This window comes from Fringilla coelebs (genome assembly GCF_963513975.1).
Source record: "Fringilla coelebs genome assembly, chromosome: 3".
In the NCBI taxonomy this organism is placed as follows: Eukaryota; Metazoa; Chordata; class Aves; order Passeriformes; family Fringillidae; genus Fringilla; species Fringilla coelebs.
In genome coordinates, this window is record NC_140030.1 from 24,235,080 (window position 1) to 24,254,936 (window position 19,857).

Below are 19,857 nucleotides of genomic sequence, written 5' to 3' on the forward strand. Positions count from 1 at the left end.
CTTTCACTCCTATTCAACAAACTCTTCAAAAGAAAAAAAAAAGTTGAATTAGTCACCTTATTCAGAACAAACAACTTCTTAGGGAAAATGATTTTTAAAATGGCTGGATTTGGGATAAACATCTATTGTTAGTATCATCCCCACCATGTAATGAAACACTGAGGAAAAACAGAGGACAAGATGGGAAAGGGCTTTGTGCAGGTGCAGGATGCATAATGCCCTTACACATTGCTCTCATCCATTTTCTGTCCCTTTTCTTGACAAACTATGGAAATAATTTATAAGGTGAAGAGACTTCCAGCCACTTTCAAACCCTTCCTTGGTTGAACAGCCCCAAAGTATCCCCAGGTGAAAGACTGTAGGGCAGTCAGCTGCCTGTGTCAGTTTTCCTGCATTCATTTCCTGCTACTGGCTCTTTGTTGGTAAGAAACCAGAGCTTTGCTGTAGTCTACAGACAGCAGAAGACTTGGCCTGACTTTCAGGATATTGAGAAATCAGCAGTTTCTACAGAGATGGAACAGAGAACCATCATCACTATGCTGTGGGTGCTTCAGCATAACTCCAGAAATCACTATGTCACCTGAGCTGCTCAAAGGGCAAGTTCCCATTTGAATCGTGTGGGAACTTGAGGCAACCATTACTAAGCACAGGATTGAAAGGAACATGTATAATGTGCTGAAATTGTTCTCTGGACAGACACTGTCTGTTTGTCCTGGATGTTACTAGCTCCTATTTCATGTACTGTGCCTTCATATTTAGCACAGTTGCATGAAATTAAAAAAAATGTTCCAGAATTGTAAAGTTGGGAGTAACAAACTTCAAGAGTTGCCTAAACCCACTGCTTGTCTGAATTGTTTCTTTCTGCTCCAAGCTGTGTGCAGTTTGCACTCAAATTATGCCTTAGTTTTGCCTTAGGGCAGATCTTTATTTTTATTTTGTTAGAAGAAAGTGCTCTGTAGTGACCTTAATAAGTATGAGATGGACACCTGTGTTACAAAAGGTCTCAAAAATCACTTTGGGAAGCTAACACTACACAGCCAAAAGATCTCTTATAATCTTCAGCAGTAGCTGAATACCAGCCCTAAAATGATTGGAAAATTTCAGGAACAACTTGCCAACTATTTTCAGAGTGCTGAAATGAGATGTGCGTGCTGAAATGAGATGTGCATGCTGAGATCATTAACAAGACCAAGAAAAAATGTATTCAGGGCAGTTTCCCATCTATTAGATTACTTTGCCTCTCCAGCTGTCTCCAGAGAAAGCCTCTGGCTGCTTCTTAAGGTCACTGAATCATTTCACTCCAATAAATGATCTGGCTAGCTGGAAATGTCGGAGAGGCTCAGCGCGCTCAGCGCTGCAGTATCAGTGAGTCACTGCCCGCGCTGCGCTCACGGGTGAGCACGCACCGCACCCAGCCCGCCCCTCCCCCGGCTTTCTCCTTGTCCTCCTTTATGTGCTTTTACTTTTCTGAGAGTATCGAGCTGATAGAGATCTTTGTCTTTTACTGTCTGTGTACGAAATGAGAACACAGACCAAAAAAAAGGGAAAAAGAAAAAAAAAAGCAAACCCCCACCAAACATGATTTGGGCACCCTAATCTTGGGAGTCTTTGCCGCGTGTAGGCAGTTCCAGGAAGGAGTCAGCAATGTTCCTGTGGGGCTCTGGCCGAGCAGGAGAACAAAGTGTCCCAGGGCAGGAACAAAGCTATCTTCCGCACCACTGAAGGCCTGCAGCCAGCGAGCATTGACAGTCAGGACATTGAGAGGCATGCCAGTGTAAGGGTAGCTGACATGCCTGCTTTAGCACACCGTGTAATCAGTAACAGAGGGAATTGTAGGTGCCATCAGCCACCATTCTGTCACAGAGAGCAGCACCATCTCCCAGATGCAATCTAAGACAACACTGATGAAGAAGACCAACATATCTTTGATAAATGCCTTTCTTTCAATAGGAGATAGCAGGCTGTTCCCTTGGTGAAACAAATTCCAGAAAACATCAGCTGCAAGCCCTTGGCATTATTGTCTCTCCTTATCCCCAAGTGTGCAACATATTTCTCTTCCAGCTTTGCTCTTTTATCTTTCTAACTTGCCTTTCTTGAAGTCTTGTTCTTCTATTTGACTGAATCCTTGTAGGAGGGAGGAACAAACCGGCACCACTGGGTCACTAGTGGGTAGTTCAGTAGTGCTGGTTACAAACCAGGCTCTTTCCCAGTCTCTCTCAGAGTTCAGCTATGCAAAGTTCAAGTGCTACAAAGCTGTCACCAGCCTTCCACTCCTGTTCAGGCATGCTGGGCTTGGGCTGAGTCCAAGGCACTGCGTGTCCACTTTTTCAGAGTAGTGATTTTATCACAGTTGCTTCCCCCCTGTAAACTAAATCTCTGATGTCTGTCTCTCTGCAGAGACACAATCACAGAATAATTTGGGATAAAGGGTCCCTCTGGAGAGTACCCACCTCACAGCAAAGCAAATTTCAAAGTTATAGTAGGATGCTCAGGGCTTGACCCATTGAACATCTCCAAGGATGGAGATCAGCCTTCCTGGAAAGCCTGCACCGGTCTTTGACTGCTGTGATTGTGAAGGATTTTTTTTTCCCATACATTTAATCATAATTTCCTTTGCTGCAACTTATGCATTTGTCCTTCCATTGCACCTCTTGGTCTTCTTCTGTGGTCTGCCAAGAAGACTCTGCCCATCCTCCTCCTTATAACCCTCAGGCAGCTGAGAACAGCATTGAGGTGTCCCCCTCTTTACTCTGCAGCTCCCTAAATCTCAGTGCTCTCTGGCAGACAAAGGACCCAGAAACACAGGTGCTTTGCCAAAGGTGAGGACAATTGAAAGACTTCAGACATCTTAGGTATAGACAAGCCACTTCCAAATATCTCATTTTGCCTAAAAGCCCAGTGGAGTTAGTAAAAAAGGTCATCCTTACTGAACATTGGTGAGCAGGGTACACAGCCTCACTCAATTAAAAGTTAAACCTGGGATGCTACCTTTACATATTCAGTTCTTATACTCCTAAAGACCCAGTCAGGATTTGATCTGGGATCTTCAAGTTTCAAAGGACAAAAGAGTCAAGTCAGAGTGTCCTCTAATTTTGCATCTTGCAGACTTCTTCATTTCTCCACCAGATTATTTTTAGAACTTGTTCAGTCTCCTTATGACCTCATTTCTTCATGTAATACCTTAAATGATTAATGTATAAGCTTTCCCTTGAGAGGATCCTGCATCTCAATAGTCAGAAAAGTTATTACAATTCTGCAACAAAAGTGCACTTCTGGTCCGATCATAAATATGTTTCTGATCATTATTCTGAGAAAAAGTTGCTCCATGGAAGTGAATTGCTCTTTCAGCAGCTGCTGGGACAAGGCTTGCTTTTATAGATGGCTGCTTTAGTATGACAAATATCAAGCAGACTTCTGGACACTGAAGGCTGTGTGCTCTCTTTTAAGTTATGTTTCAGAACTGCTTGTGGAGAGTATTTTTTGTGTTGTGTTTTTATATAAATCACTTTGACAGAAATGGAGACGTATTTTTTCCATAGGGGAAAAAAACATGATATTTTCAACAAAATAACTGAAAAATACCATCTGAAATAAAAAGCAAGGAAATGGGCCTCAGTGACACCTGGTGTTCAGGCAATGGATGTGATATTCCCTGGGGGAGGGTTCCCAGGGAAGTTGTCACTAGGAGCATCTGAAGTGACAGTATGTTACTGCAGAAGCATCAGCAAGGAGACAGACTGAAAACTCACTCCCAGATGCTGGCCACTCTCACTTCCTCAGGGGATAATCCAGCACAGCATAGCGCTGAGGATGGGCCAAGGAAGACCAGATCAGAGGGAATGAGGGGAGGAGGAAGCCCAGTAACCATTTTCCGACCTCTTCCACTGCTCCCATACTGCACTGTATTTTGATTTTGCTGCAGGATTGGTCTCGGCTTTTGCTGAGCTCCCATTGCCCAGGGCAGAGGCCGGGTGCCAGGAGAGAGGTATTCCCACACAACCCACAAAGCTGCACTGTTAAAGGCATCAAGGGTAACATGGCCACAAAGATCTATGGCACTTGTTTCAGCAGCAGTATTGGGATTCTATTCGTGCCTCTCCCAATGTCAACTTATTTCTCTCTCTACGGATACTTTAAATGATTCTGCTCAGCAAGAACCATCAAGGCTGGAGACAAGGCTTATGAAATGCAGAGGAGCTCCCACTCAGCAAAACATGACCAGGTAGCCCAGTCCAGAAGATGCTTGCAGCAAATGGCAACATCCCCACGTGTGATGGAAGTGCAGCCCCAGGTCTCTGTGCAGAGGAGAGGAGGAGGCTCAGCAGGGTGGTAGCAGACCTGGTAATCATTAGACCCAGACTGAGGTCACGAGAAGCAAATCCATGCCTAGATGGGGACCTGGTCTTCTGAGTTAAGGCCAAAGGAAGAAAGGAATAAAGACAAGGAACACATTTCTTAATGCTGCTTGAGGGAAACCTACCCCTGTATCAAGCTGAGCTGTGGCTGCTCTGCAGAGAGCAGGGATGGTTTTGGGTGTTCCTCAAACACCTACTGCTGAGAGAGACAGTAACTGCGGCCAGGCAGAAAACTGATCTGGCGTTGCATCCTCATCTCTGCACAATCTCCCTTGCCTTGCTGAAAATGAGAGCAATTCAGCTCATATTCATCACTTTCTCTTCCTATCCCTCTTCTCAAAACTGCCATGATGGCATTCTTCTTTCTTACCTGGTAGAGCCTCTCTCCCCATTAACTTTTTTTCCTGGCATTTTGTGTGTTTTCTGCTTCCTGTATATGTTTTCCTTTCCTCATTTTTTCCAAACTAGCCTTCTGTTACTGAGGTGTCAGAGCTGGGAGGATGCTGTCTTCTGTAACGCAGAGGAGCTGCTGTCCTAGCACCAGCCTTCATGGTCTTCTTACGAAGCCAGACATTTTGGGGTTTGCTCACCTAAATTTATCTACTATAAAGCATGATAAATGAGTGCTCTTAAATAATTACCAGTCACTTGTATGTACAGGACAGCTGGTGACGTATTATGTTAATAACCATTACAGGGTAAGCTTTAATGAGAAGGTACATTTGATTTGAGATTTGGCCTGAATTTAATGAATTTGTTCTTTTTTTCTTCCCTGCTTAAATGCATAAATTCACCTCTACCTGTAAAATGCTCTGAAATATTCCTGGGTATCAGGATGCACAGATCAGTATTCTGATAATTCAAAACAAAACACTTCCTGCTTTTCCATGAAAGCCAAAATTCCCAAGGTTACTTGTGCAACCAAGGTCAGGCGCATTACAAAGACCATTATGTAGGATATGCTTGCTTTTAATCTCCTCTCCCTTTATGACCCCTGTTTTCACACTAGGAAATGCTCTTGTTTACAAAGTCTTTGCAACTGTGAAATAAAAGACAACACAGTGGTTTATTCTTGTATGAGGTATTCAAAAGCAATCTGATAATCTGCACTACTACCAGGAACTACTGTGCAGATGTTTCCAATACAGCTCAGGAGCTCTGTTTATCTAACACTTACGTCTCTGGCCAGCCCTCCTCTTTTAAGAAGGGGCTAAACATGATCTTTGAAGAACACACTACAGTGCAGTTGCAAGGAAAAAGTCTCTGGCGGTGAAATCTCTGTCTCTCTATCCAGGTACTGATCTGCCATCCTTGCCTGTTCTAAATGCTAGCATATTTGTCACTGGTGTCAGCTACATCTTGCTATGAAATTCTCCCGGTTCTGGGTGCAGGGGCAGCAGCGTGTCCCCAGCTGTCCCCTTTCAGGTGCCGCCAGGAGAGGGCACCGGCTCCCAGCGCATCCCCCGGGGTGTGCAGCCCCCGAGCACCCCCACACCCCTTCTGGTCCTGGATGCTCCCGTACTTACCGGCTCCCGCTGCCACCTCCTCCACTTCCCCCTCTCAGCCAGCCAGGCTGACATCAGCCCTGCGTTTAACCAGTCCTGACTGTTAGAGAATTAGGTTTAAAACCCCAGTGCTGGCTTACACCATTCTTGAACCTCCTTAAAATCATCTGCCTAAGAGACAAAACACCACTGCAGATGCTGTTTAGATTTACTCTGTCCAATTTTGAGGCCAGAAGGCAAAACTGAACATAGTTGTGTTTAAGGTTTTTGTTTGTTTATTTTTAGTATTATCCTTGCAAGGTGAGATAAATGGGGTTTGGTTGTGAGTGGCTGGGGGTGAGTATTTGTCTAGTTGTTTTGGGGACTTTTTTACTTCAAAAGGTAAAATCTCACATCGATTATAATTTTTTTCTAAGTGCTTATAATTTTTTTCTAAGTGCTCTGGATGGATGGAGCCAGGTAGTTGGCCCCATAGTTTTGGAGGTTTCTGAAACCTTGTATGTTGCTCCTTTCTGAGCAAGAGAGAGTTAGTTGTTAATTATTCCTATTTTCCTATGTTGCAAGGAAACTTTTGGCAACTACTGCATATTGAAAAAATACCAGGAAACCAAGCAGAGCATCTACCAGCAAATTGCCTGGTCTGGTTTCAGGAGTTCCCACTCATTTAAAAATCTACTTGTACAGCTTTATACAGTAGGACTGGGCAGCAATTCTTCACATCTACTTAGCATGGAAACCAGAGTCAGATGTAAAGACTACTTCTTACCTTATTATTAAAACTTCTGAGAACAGAAGAGTCTTTTTCATGATGATTTGAAAAAAATCTGTGCAAACAATTTTGAAAAGAAGCACAGCTGATAATAGTTAGATTATAATAGTTATGCCATCTATATGCATGGGATGCATTTCCTGGTCTTTCTCACAAACTCATCACTATTCTACTGAGCAAAAGTGCATTTGCATCAAAGATGTCTCAAGTCCCTAATAGCCCAGCACACCAAGAGCTGGTCTCACACTCCCTTCCAACCCCAAGTGTTGTGGGAAACAAAGCAACTTGATAAATTAACAGAAGATCTTTCAGAGAGGCGATCCTTTCTAAATATACAGAAAGGTGTTAGACTTAGAAAGGCACTGAAGCATTGAGATGCCATTGATTTTAAAGGAAGAAATGCACTGAAATAACTACAAGACTACAGATTTTTTTTTAAATTTTATTTTCACAAAGCTCTGATTTCTGGTAGGTGAGTTGAGATTCTGATTTCCTACAACAGCTGGTAAAATTGAATTAGCATTTAGTAAACATTTGGCCTCCAGCAGCAGACAGAACAGCTGATAAAGACAAGCTTCCTGCTTGCTAAATGGGATGAGACACCATATGTCTAATCAATTACACAAATACTACAATACCTTGCTTCTGTATGTGTGGAAAAAAAAATTCACTTCATTTCACTGTGAGTATTTTTACCAAGTAGTTTATCACTACATAAAATTACCTCTGGTGCTGGCTAATCCTGGTGGAAATGCTGTGAATATCCACTTAGGCAAGTCTCAGGCAGTAAAAGTGCAATTGTGCCCCAGGGGTTGTACACTCCCCATTACACCAGTGCAGGAGCAGCAAATGCACAGGGGTAAACAACTCTGTGGGACTGCATTTTTATGTCAACAAGTGAACATCCAGTTCACTTGAAGTCTCACCTGCTTCCAAATGAAATGTGACAATGGGTATGGTTTTGCATTTCTTTTTGTCACATGGCTGGACCATCCCTGTTTGAGCTGGAGCTCCAGCTGCCTTTGAAGGGTGTGAGGCAACTCCTCTCATGAGGGAATTCAGGACCTTCTGAACACGGGCTTCCTTCACACGCTGTGCCACTGCAGTACCTTCCATTAGCACACAGGAGGTTCCTACACTGCCTTTAAAAATTTTCCAAGAATTATGGGACAGACTCCTGGAAAATGTGTTGTTTTAACATGTGTTAGATCTGGAAAAAACAAGAATTTTTTTTTTAAACCAAAACAAACAAAAACACCCACAAAACAAACAAACACACATACACACAAAAAAAAAAAAAAAAAACAAACCCAAAAAAACCCCAAAACCAAAGCAGTTGGTTCACTCCAAGGAGCATATTTTCCCAGACTACAAGACTGCCAGCTGTACTATGATGGCCTTCAGGTTTTCTGGTGCCTGGTACCTCGTGGCCTTTGGCAGATCTTCCTTCTGATCAAGGAAGCTGCCTTCTGCCTGGCTGCTGATTTGTAAGAGAACAAAGTGTCCATGTGGCGTGGGGTGACCTTGGCCACCTGCCAGACACCCGCCCAGCTGCTCTCTCCCCCTCCTCAACAGGATTGGGGGTGGAAATAAGATGAAATGATTGAGGTTTGAGATAAAGACAGGAAGGTTACTCAGCAATAATTGTCATGGCCCAAATGGATTCTGGGAAAAATAATTTAATTTCTTTCCAATTAAAATAGAGTTGAATGTGAGGCACAAAGACAAAAACTGAAACACTCCTTACCCCCTTCTTCCAAGGCTGTTTCACTCCTTCATCCCCCACCTCCTCTACCTCCTCCATGCTCCAGGTGCTGTGGGGGTGGTTCTGTTGAGTCCATAGCAGCTCCTCTCTCCTCCTTGCTACTCATGTTCCAGTGTGAAGTCCTTGAGGAAAAACTTGCAGCATGGGCTCTCCACAGGCTGCAGTTCCTTCAGGGAATGTCCACCTGCTCCACCACGTGGCCTCCCATGGGCTGCACTGTGGGTATCTGCTTTGCCATAGGCTTCTCCACAGGCTGCAGGGGAATTTGCTCCAGCAACACCTCCTCCTCCTTCCTCTCCCACCTTGGTGTCTGCAGGGCTGTTTCTCACACTTTTGTCATCACTCCTCTCGGTGTTTTGCCCTTTCTTAGCTATACTTTCACAGAGCCACCAACAGCTGCTTTTTGCCAGAATGCAGAGCAGCACACCAGGGGGTCCCATCCCTGGTTTTACCAGCTTTAGAAGTGGTCAGTGACCCATCTTCAAGCAATCCCCCAGACCTCCACACTATTCTTATGGGAAAAATGGTCCAGAACCATATTCCACTTAAAAAAGCACTCTCCCTATTTCTAGCCTAGGAAGACTCCTAGGTAGCTTATACCCACTTGATTTGTGTCATACACTTAAAATAGCTCATTTTCCTTCACAAAAACTGGAATCTACTGATGTGATGCCTGTGCTGGCTGAGGTTACACGCCTTCTCAACACTGTTCTTGTTAACATCTGTTTTGCAGAACTTCTCCATTTCTTTGCCCATCCCAGTAACTCTTCTGTACAGCAGATCTTTTAAAATCAGTTTTCTTGAGAGCTGATGTATTCATCAAAAGGAAGTCCTGCTAGAGCCTCATCCTCCCACATTCCTCCTACTAAAAATGGACCAATTAGCAAATAAGAGATTCCTCCCCTCTTTTTTTTCTTTTTTCACAGTTGCAGCTTTAAGTTGTTGAAGAGATGATTTTAAAGATATCTTCCTTCTCTTCAGTCATGTCCAATTGGAACTTCCATGGAAACAGCTGAAATTCTGTTACTGGTGCCTAAGGGGGATTTACAGTAATTCCTTTTTTTACTCCAGCCATCAAGGTAGTTGCTGTAGGAGATGTAATCTTTCCTGGCACTGACAGTACTTTCTGATGTTATCATCTCCAAACACAGTTGCAAATAGTCCTGGTTTTTATACCAGGGTTTCTCCTAAAACATTATTAATGTGCTCCATTCTGGCTGAAAGCATTGAGACAAAGCATCTGCTCATCAGTTTGACCTTGCTTATCCATGGATCCTGTTGCTGGTCACCACACCCTCTAGTTTACATAATAATTTCCAAGATTAAAAATACTACCTATTCCAGAGGGATGGAAGATATATTTTCTTTGTCTACACAGTATTTTTTTTTGTTAAAAACCAATATGGGTGAATCAGATGTGATTACTTCCAGTAAAGCTCTGTTACATTTTCTCCCCTTTTCTTTTTACTTCCTTTTACTCATTCTTCACATTTATTCTGAAACCTGTCATCATACTGAAAGCAGACTATCAAGTCTACCAGAGACTTTTTACATTCCTCCTATAGAAAATATAGTATCTACACTATATATCATTGAGACACAAGACATGTAAGTCTCCTTCCTCCTTCTCCACATCCTGGTTTGACTCCTTTAAACATAATGCACTTTTTAATTTTTTTTTTTTTAAACTAGACCTTCGTTGCTCTTTTCCCTACTTTCTGTTGGACATTATTTTAACACCTTTGACTTAAATCAAAATGCCTCTGCTACTGTCATGTCATGGGAGGCCCTGGGAACTCCAGGTTCCCTTGCTCATACAAATGCGTTCCACTGAAACTGAGAAACATATGGACCTGTTTTGTATATCTGTATATTTAAAGTAAATTAATTAAAAATCGAAAATGGAATCAAAGTTTGCTCTATAAGTCAGTTTGTGAAACATCCTGATGATCACAACTAATCACTTTTGCTAGTGCAGGAATTCTTTGCAAGAGGATGACAGTGACGATGTAAGTTAATCCTACCAATACAACTTGGAGCAGCATTTCTCTAACAGATCTCTACCTGTATTTCATCATTCCCTACACAGCCTCAAAGGGATTCCCTGCAGAACCCACACAGCACAAATAACTTGGCCTCTGATTTTATTTATACTTCTCTTTAGCATTCATCTTTTACATCTCTTTTTTTGAATAATGCATATGTTTTAAAAACATACATTCCAGTCTCATACAAGAAACACATTTTATCAACTTAAACTCAAGACAGCGACCAAATATCAAATATCAAGAGGCAACCCCCAGAATAGCTCTCTATGAGGTTTGGAGCTTTTGTTACCCCAGTTTTGGGGCTATAAGTCCTATCATAAGCTCCAACACTTAGTATCTCTCTTGAACCAAGTAAAATGCACAACCACCAAGATTTCCATAATTGTTCTCTGCTTTTCCTCTTCCTGCCAACCTAAGAATCCCAGTTCCTGAGTGATCCCAGTGATCCCAGATCCAGGACGCAGTGCTCAATGTCAACAGCAGGATCACACTAAAAAAGCTGCTTTCTGGCACTTGAGCTTACCTATCCCATTCACAGCTGAACAAAAGTTTAACTTTTCATCACTGAGGCGGTAGAGCCTGAGTGCAGGGAGGGATTTGGTCAGCTCATGAACTGTGCAAGACCTTAACCTAATGGTTTGTAGCTTGGTCATTCTCTCCGCAAATAACTGAACTGTGTCATTCTCCTCAGCCACCTTTACATGAAACCTCTCCATCCTGTTGGCAGTTCATCTTTTTTTTAACTCTCCTGCCTTCACAACACAAGAAGTCCTTTCTGAGGACTCTCTCATAGTCCCAGGCATCAATCCCAGCTATTAGGAAAACTTTGTGTGATCAGTGAATTGAGGCAACCCAAAGGCTGTTACATGCCCCAGGTCAGATGATACACTGGAAGCTGAGCCAGCTGGGCAGACCCAAGGCTGGTGCTTGAGTCCATCAGTTATGGCAAGATGATGTCTGATCTAACCCAGCCAGCTCTCAGACACTTTTCAGTTGCTGCTGAGACTGTAGAAGAGTATCCAGGAGCCACAGTTTTTGTCACACAGGTGTAGACACTGCTGATGTTCCCAAGGTCACATCTGCCAGTTTTGGACAAAGTCAGTGGGTTTTGTCACCATGTGCCATTAACCTCGAAGGAGAGGTTTGCAGTGCAGCAGCCCCATCTCTGCTGGCTCACACAGGGAGGCCACGTTGGTGCTGTGCCTTCTGCCTTCCAGGTACTTCCTGGAGATTTGGCCTAACGGCCAAAGAACTGCATCTTACTGAGCCTTGCTTAGAAACACACACAATTTCATAGTTGAATTGGCATGTGAAGGAGAGGAAACTGTCTTAGCAACTACCTCAGGCACTCAGACAACCCTCCCAGAGGAGACCAGCAGAGCATGAAACCTCTGAGCCTTTCACACAAAGTGTAAACCCACTTCCCTTGTCCATGTTTTTTGTTTGAGGAGCCTGCAAGGGAAAAGACAGTCAGCTGTAAGTAGCTCTCTTTTACCAAGTCCATCACCAGCCTATCTGGGGTTGTTGCAGTGTTAAACACTGAAATCAGAGAGGGTTCTAAAATGATCACCTACAGGCAAGGGGAGCTAAAAAGAAATTGCAAAAATGCTCCCATTCTGGAGAGAGGTATTATCCCCATTCTACAGACAGGACAGCTGAGGCAGGAAGCTCCTCTCAGTCACATTAAGCTTTGCTCCTGGCATTCATCATCTCAAGCTATTGAGGCTGCTCTGCATTCAGTGAGTCAGTAATCCCAGCGGGAGTTAAATCCATCACACGGACCAATATTTCTACAGCCAGGCAAGGGAATAGTGTTTAGTAACTGCCAAAGGTAAAGATTGTGTTACCAAATCTCTGGTACACTAAATGTCCCTGAATAGCTGCAGCTGTTCTTCCATCATGGTGGCTTCCCCTTGGCCTGACAAAGGATGGGGCAATGCATTGACTCTGTACAGACCCACAGAATTCAGGCAGAGATCATCAAAAGTGTTTTAATGATTAAACCATGTCAAACATTAACAATGAAGTATATTCAGATGAGCCAAGAGTTTATTTCTAGCACATTTAGACAGCCTATTGTGAACATTATAGCTGCTGTACTGAGCTATGTAAAGACTCTGCAAACCAGTACCTAGAAATGAAGACACACGCAAAAGCTTTGATAATGTAAACATAACAGACACTGTCTCCTTCAAAACAAGGAATGAAAACCCACAAGGCTAGTAAGAGAACTTATTAATTCCTTAAGAGATGTGCAAAAAATTTAAAAAAGATTTAAAAACAATTAAATGTGTTAAAACTGGCATTTATATAAATATCAAAAAACCAAATAGTTAAACTTGAGCAATGACCAGTAGAATGTCTTGCACAATTCAATTTTTCAGAGCTTAATGGACTCCACCATGGAAGATACCAGAATACTGGCTCTGCAACTGACTCCTCATATGTGCAAGACAGCATTTTACAAGAAGGAGTAACTTTAACCAGCACTCAAACCAAATCCTTAGATAACAAGCCAAAACATTACCAGTGATATACACAACTCACATTACAGAAACAGACATTTCCAGCACATTTCAGTAACATTTAAAAAACATTAGCAATGACTTCAACTGTTTAAACTTGCTTAATCAGGGAAAAAAATCTTTGTGTTAGGCACATTTTGAAAGTGAATGTATGCTACATGAAGAACAGTTCAGATACCAACTTACATACAGAAATTCCATCAGCAAAGCATCTTTCTGGCTCCACTTTTAAATATACTTTTGGATATGTCACAGACTTTAACAGTAGCTCCTAAAAAATGGATATGGCTATGGTAATAACACTTGAAACTGCCAGTTTCATATTAAAAACCACTCTTCATTTAGCATTTAAGAATTCTAAGAAATAAGAAAGAAAAAAAAGAAAAAAAGTAACAAGAATAGATGGGTCCACCCTGTATATGCTCTAAACTTTAGAGACAACATTTAAATCTTACTCGACTGTGTAAGCGCCAATTACTTTTATGTTAGTGATGTACTTCAAATAAAAAAATAAGATCTATTAAAAAGGTAAAATAACTTTTCCATCTGTTTTGTAACTGTTGAGTCAATTAAAGCCAAATATACAAAACTAAATGCGCCATTTCCAATCTCACTGTATCGAGTAAGAGATACGTAGCATCGTGTATCACATACAGAACAGTAAAATGATCAATGGATTCTTCTAAGTGACTTTTTGATAAAAAGTCAATCAACTGAAAAGTTGAAACATACCCTAATTTTTAAACCAGTAATAAGCTTTGGGCCCTGCTTTTTAATTTAAGGCATGTGTGTTTATCTACTGAAACCAGCATCATACAAATTACCTCTACAATCACATGCATGATCTATAGTTAAAAAAATGGAGGTTTAGATTACAGTGTTTTCAAATTGTGAATCATAATTCAGCACCTATCATATTGACTAGTAAGGCAACAGCAGTGTCGGATAATATGATAATACTCCCTTCCATAGTCTATAGCAGGGTCAGTGACAGCCCAGAATTATTTTTAAACTTTAACCTACTTTTATGTTCTGTATACAGTTTCTAGGGTGCTTGCACTGGTTAAGTCCTACATAAATCACACTATTCTAGGCAGGAATAGTTACAGTAGCCATTAGAGTATTAGTGCACAACTCTCATTGTGCTTACAATCAGATGATTTTGTTGTTGGGGTTATCAAAATGGTTTTTCAGTTTGGTCTTCAATCCTTCCTTTGTTTCCTTTGTTTCACATTGTTCTCAAGGGAAGAAAAGCTGTTTGTGTACCCGTTCGCAATGGCCGTCGAGCCATTCTGATACTCTTTCCTCCTCGAGGATGCCTTCTTGTTGTAAGTCTAAAATACATGGAAAGATACATGGTTTTGCTTAATTAGATATAAATAACCACTTCTTCACAGTAATTTTAGAAACACAAAAGTAAACTTGCATTCATCACTTTTAAAGACCTTGTGCCGGTGGTAAGAGTCTAACAAGCTCAACCACTTTTTGTCTATGAGAGTACACTATGCCTTTCATTCATCATAGTGAGAGGAGTAGTTCACTTGAAAAGAAAAAGGCTTGGCAGTATGATGGCAGTGTTATAATAATAGTAAATCAGAAACAAGGGAAGCAATTTTATGAGCAGACTATGGGACAAAAATATACTCAAAATGATATGTGAGGAAAGAGGTTTGTCACTGCAGGTGACTACCTTGAACAAAGCCAGAACAAGAAGTAGGTAAACAATAAAAGTGAGGGAAATTCAGAGATAGAAATGTGATGGGAATTTCCATTGGCTAAGACAAGAATCAAAAACTAACAGCATTGGGGAGACTGTTTAAAAAATTAGAGACAGTAAAATATACATATTTTTTTCAAAGGGGCTCAGCTGCTTGACAAAAGCAGATTTCCCCAAATTTCTGTGTGAAAGGAATTTAAACAATTAAAAGCTAAAATATGAGCCAAATTGACAAAGAAAATCAAGTGATATCTGGAATATACTATAATGGTTAATTAGCATGTTCATATGCAGCAAAGGATAGAAATCATGGGACTGATTTTAAGAAGTTCCAGAAGAACACACAGGGAAGCCTGCTGTGTTTCCCCCCATGAATCATTCTCACAGGAACCAAAATGCTCAATCTCTCAAATGACATTTGAAACATATAACAGAGGATGCTTGTTTGGGGGCAGCAGGCTGTTGGTTTGATTTTCTGCAGCCAGTAGTACATGATTTTCTGTAGACAGTAGTTGTACATCTTTGTACAGAGCCCAATTATGAACCACTCAGAATAACACATACCAAGTCTGGATCTGTTCAAACATGAAATCAGATTTGTAGAAACACAACTAAACCCACTTATTTCCCATATGAAAATACAAAAAAGTGCCTGTAGAAGTGAACAAAATCCATATTTCTGCATGTTGTGAGTTTAGGAAGTTTCCCTGGATAAAAACCAAGCATTTCCCCTTGTAAAAGCAGAAATGAACAATTCCTTCGGGTGCTTCACACAGGTTCACATGCTGTTGGTTTATTTCAGACTGGAAAGCTTTGTCTTACATAAAGCTCCTCCTCTCCCTTACCTGCAGTTAAAACTGCAATAAGCCATTTTTTTTTGTATAACTGGCTTACTGAAATTATTAGGCATTCAGAAGATTTGAAAGCAGGGGGTGGATCAACAAGCCTATACTTTAAGAACATATGTATGTTAGTGAAGGATAGCAAAAGGACATTTCCAGCATATCTTTCTGTCACAGTTTTCCAGTGAGATACAGACAGCAGAATGCTAGAAAGAGTTGATGAATATTACTTTTACCTGAATATAGAAATTTGTGAAGAGGATAATCAAAGAAATCATGTAAGAAATCTGAAAATACAGCCACCCCTGAGGAAATGCACACGGCCAAACAACACCACAGCTGGTCTGGAAGATTGTCAAGACAAACTGAATCTGGGGAGAGAAAACAAAAATAAGACAAATGGAGCACATTAATGGAAGGAGGAAAAAAACTACGAGTGACCAAAACCTCAACAGTTATTTCCAAAACAAGTAAAGAGTATGTAATATTGTGTGTTTGGCAAGTGTTTTCTCTGTAAACCTGAGTTAGCAAATGTTCAGATTGTGGTATCCTGTTAAGTGTGTTTATTTGTATTTTTCTATTTTAGAACATTAGAGTAACCTACGTAGAACTGATTTATAAGTGTCCAAGAAAGAAAGACCACCTTCTTCCTAGTGAGAGTTCAGTGGGATTTGACTTTACCATCCTAATGGAGTAGATCTGCATCTCACTGCTTCAGCTGCAAAAGACCTGGGGTCACTTGGTCTACATACAGACCCCTGCAATCCCTTCCCACAGACAGGAACTGTTTGACATATGGCTCCAGTGGAAGAATGTTTGGGGTAAAGGCTGCAAGGAAGCTGGGGAGCCAGGGAGGAGGACAAGGGTTCAATTATCTTTAATTATCTCTTTTGGAAAAACAGAGTTTGGGCTTATGTGATGCTGAGGGCCTTAGGCAAAACTCATCCTCACATAAAGGCTACCAGATTAGGGAATGTTTATTTAAAAAGGGAAAGACAGTTCTGCTCTGCTATTTTGCTGCCCTAACAGCTATGTATGCAGAGCAAGCAAGGAAGTGAAAGCAGCTATGACAATAGCCAGGGGAGCAACTGAAGCACCAAGACACTGCACTCTGTAGCACTTGAACAACCAGGATGAAGAACAGATCCTAAATCTGGAAAAAAACCAGAAGCAAACCTCAAACCAAAGCAACCCCCCCATGCCTCCCATGAAAATAATGAGCTCTTAACTACAATACTTAGCCATCCTTCAGGAAGAACAGTGCTAAAAAAAACCATGTTGAGAATCAACACTGTGAATTGCTGGCAGTAAATATTATTAATCATCACCAGCAAATGTTATTAAAACTATTCACAGCTCTTAGAAGGGTGGGGTGGGGGGGAGGGGGGCAAGAATATAACAAAACAATTTATCTCTAGGTTTCAGTTTCTCCCTCTATAACACGGGGAAGAGAGAACACTCATGCACACTTCCTTGTGGTGTTCTGACATGTTGTACACATTGAAAGCTGGTTCTCGTGCAGTATCACTACAGCATGTGCTGTATTACTTAATTTCACTGCTCTTACCACCTCCAGCACACAGTGGTCAGGCTTAATCACCACACACACTAGAGACAATGCAAATGGATACAAGGAGTCCAACACAGAATTACAAGAGAAAAATCTGCCCATTTAAAGTGCAGAAAGAGAGCAGAAATATTGAATAGTTTTTAATAAACCATTTGCAACTGAATGCAAAAGTAGGACAGAAAAGGCATTGTCCCTCAGGACTAGAATGGCCCTTGTTAGCTGTGGATGGCATTGCACTTGGTTTCTGGTCTGTCCCAGCCTGACCAACCAAGCACAGGGAAGAGCAGACTAGCTCAAGAGGGCTTGTAAGAAAAGCCTCCTCCCTGGCTACTGAGTCCCAGAAATCTCAGCACTGCAACTCCCAAATGCATCTAACCACACAACATGGTATGGGGGAGAAAGATCCCACAGACCTCAGCATTGATTCATGTACATCCCCAGTCCCCCATCGTCTTGAAAACAGAGCCAACAGATGTGCAGAAGCTGCATTTGTAAGGTGATGTAGGCACTCTAGAGAGGTACTAGCTCTCATTCTCTCTTCTTATATCCTCTGCCAAAATTTCCTGACTTGGTATAGACAAGAGGACCTCATCACAAATACAAGAGCCTGCTGAAGCACTGAAGAGCAAGCCACTCACCAGCTGCCCCTGAGTGATGTACTTCTTCCACCACAGATAAGGACGCATTGCTGGAACAGCAGACAATCCGTAGTAGGAGTACATGAGGACATGGATAAAGCTGTTCAGTGTGGCACCAAAGTAAGCTAAATAAAGGGCAAGGGAAAAAGAAAGTACACTGCATTACCAGGAAGGAACATGCTGTTTCATGGAACCTACAAAAATAACAAGTTCAAAATGTTACTATTTAAAATATTATTTCTCTTAGAAGAAAAGCAAGAGGGTTCTTTTTCTACCCTGTTTTTTATTCTGTCTACCCAATGGAGTAGCTGAGCTGCTCTGCAACTCTGTGCTTTGCACCAGCCTTCTGGTTTTGTTTCCTCAAGTTACTCTTTTTACATCTACATTATGGTTTCTCAAGGGAACTGAGGAAACTAAAAAAAAAGGAGGAATGCTCACATACCAAACAATCAATAGCTTCACCCAACTACTTTTAGGCTAATTTCACTTCCTTCCAGGCAGGAGCCAATTTTGTCATTTAAACCAAAAAAGCTTCAGATACCTTGAGAAACTGCAAGTTTGCTATTTTATTTGTCCTTGTTTATACCACCTTTAGTCATTAAAGAAACTTCTAGCTTAACACCAAACTGCTTCAAGCTGTGATTACATAACAGAATATAAAGCTTGGAAGAAGAAAAACACATGACTAGAAATAGTACAAAAGTGTTTCAAGACCACATGAGCACAGAATAGATTCTACATACACACAGTTTTGATTGCTGTATGAACAAGGACTGACTTCCTTGCAGGAGAATGTGTTTCCAGATGCAGACTTTTTATAAGTTCAGTATTACTCACTGTTGTGCTGACAACACAAAACAAATACAAGTTTCTATGCTGCTTGGCTCAGAGACCAGACTCCTAAGGAATGCAGCCTCTAGTCTGCATTGCCAGTGGCTCACATCCATCGGATCTGAAAAGGTTTCTCTTGAATGGAGTGTTCAACAAAGCCAGTATCTATAAGCTGCACATCCTAACCACAGCTAAGCTGTGATAATGCAGTTGTGAAACCAGATGCCAGCTAAATGCAATAGAAGAACTGAAGTCAGATTGCCAAAAGTTAGCAGGATTTAGACAAGAGAGACATGGAAATTTTCCACTTCAGATTCATATGCTCACGTTCATTAGTACTCAGGGGACAAGATTTTAATTGAAATAATTTGTTATGGCCACTGGTATAATGAGATTAAATTAAGAAAGTCATATCTCAAGTGAATTTTACAGATACAAGGACTAGAGTCTCTTTTAGCTGTTTTACACCTGAAACAAGCTTTTGGCTTAACTTGAAAAAGAGTACTGTTTCATCAGAGGGTCTGTAACTACAGCAAAAATAGAGAAGGCAAGGCTGATGGGTATCTGACCTGGGCTAATGCACCTGATAAATGTCACACTGCCACACAAATTCTTCAATCTACACAGACATTCCTTTCCTAGAGGCTGTGCTGGCAGCTTAATTCCTGCAACCATCTACAATAGCTGCAATTCAGCAAAGCAGCTTAATATGGTACAGAACAAATCCTACAGCTCAAGGTACCAGAGATGTTGGTTTGATCAAAAGACCACCAAAACAAAGCCCCTGATGCAGATGCTCCCCCACCATAACCCAGTACTTACAGTGACCACAAGGCACCCAGTTCATAACAAACCACCAGATGTTCAGCATTGTTGCATGGTGGTAGACATGCAGAACAGTGATCTGATGATTATTTTTCCTCAAAATGAAAAAGAAGGTATCCATGAATTCAATCAGTTTGGAGAAATAGTACCACCAGAGGACACGTATGATCTGGAAGGAGGAAACAAGTTTTAGAAGCATTGCACACTGTGGGGTTTTCAGCTCTTATGTTTTCTAAGTGATTAAAATCCAGATTCTGTCCTGCACTACTAGGACTGAAGACACTGCTGGGATCTTCTGTAATACTTCTGCCTCAGGTTTCTCCATAGGAGATCGAGGTACAAATTTACAGCTACAGCTGAAAACAGGATGACAAAGACTGCTTCAGGAGGCTACTGCTGTGCACCTGGGTTGTCCTGGGAGAAATAAGAAAATACTTAACTAGAGCTGGTGCTGCAGTGCTCTCTGT

At 41.5% G+C, this 19,857-nt stretch overlaps 1 protein-coding gene across 5 annotated transcripts in view; it reads right to left on the reverse strand.

The window, feature by feature from the left end:
- Window positions 1–12,425: 12,425 nt before the first annotated feature.
- ELOVL5 (ELOVL fatty acid elongase 5) overlaps window positions 12,426–19,857 on the reverse strand; it is a 39,421-nt gene continuing 31,989 nt past the window's right edge. For 4 of the 5 annotated variants that reach the window (XM_084202933.1, XM_084202935.1, XM_084202934.1 and 1 more), the window contains 4 exons: window positions 19,388–19,559; window positions 17,735–17,859; window positions 15,763–15,897; window positions 12,426–14,301 (listed from right to left, as the gene is read on the reverse strand). In XM_084202933.1, coding sequence (XP_084059059.1) covers window positions 14,170–14,301; window positions 15,763–15,897; window positions 17,735–17,859; window positions 19,388–19,559 — 564 coding nt within the window. In that variant the 3' untranslated portion in view covers window positions 12,426–14,169. The remainder of the gene's footprint in view (window positions 14,302–15,762; window positions 15,898–17,734; window positions 17,860–19,387; window positions 19,560–19,857) is intronic. The other variant, XM_084202936.1, reaches the window with a different exon arrangement.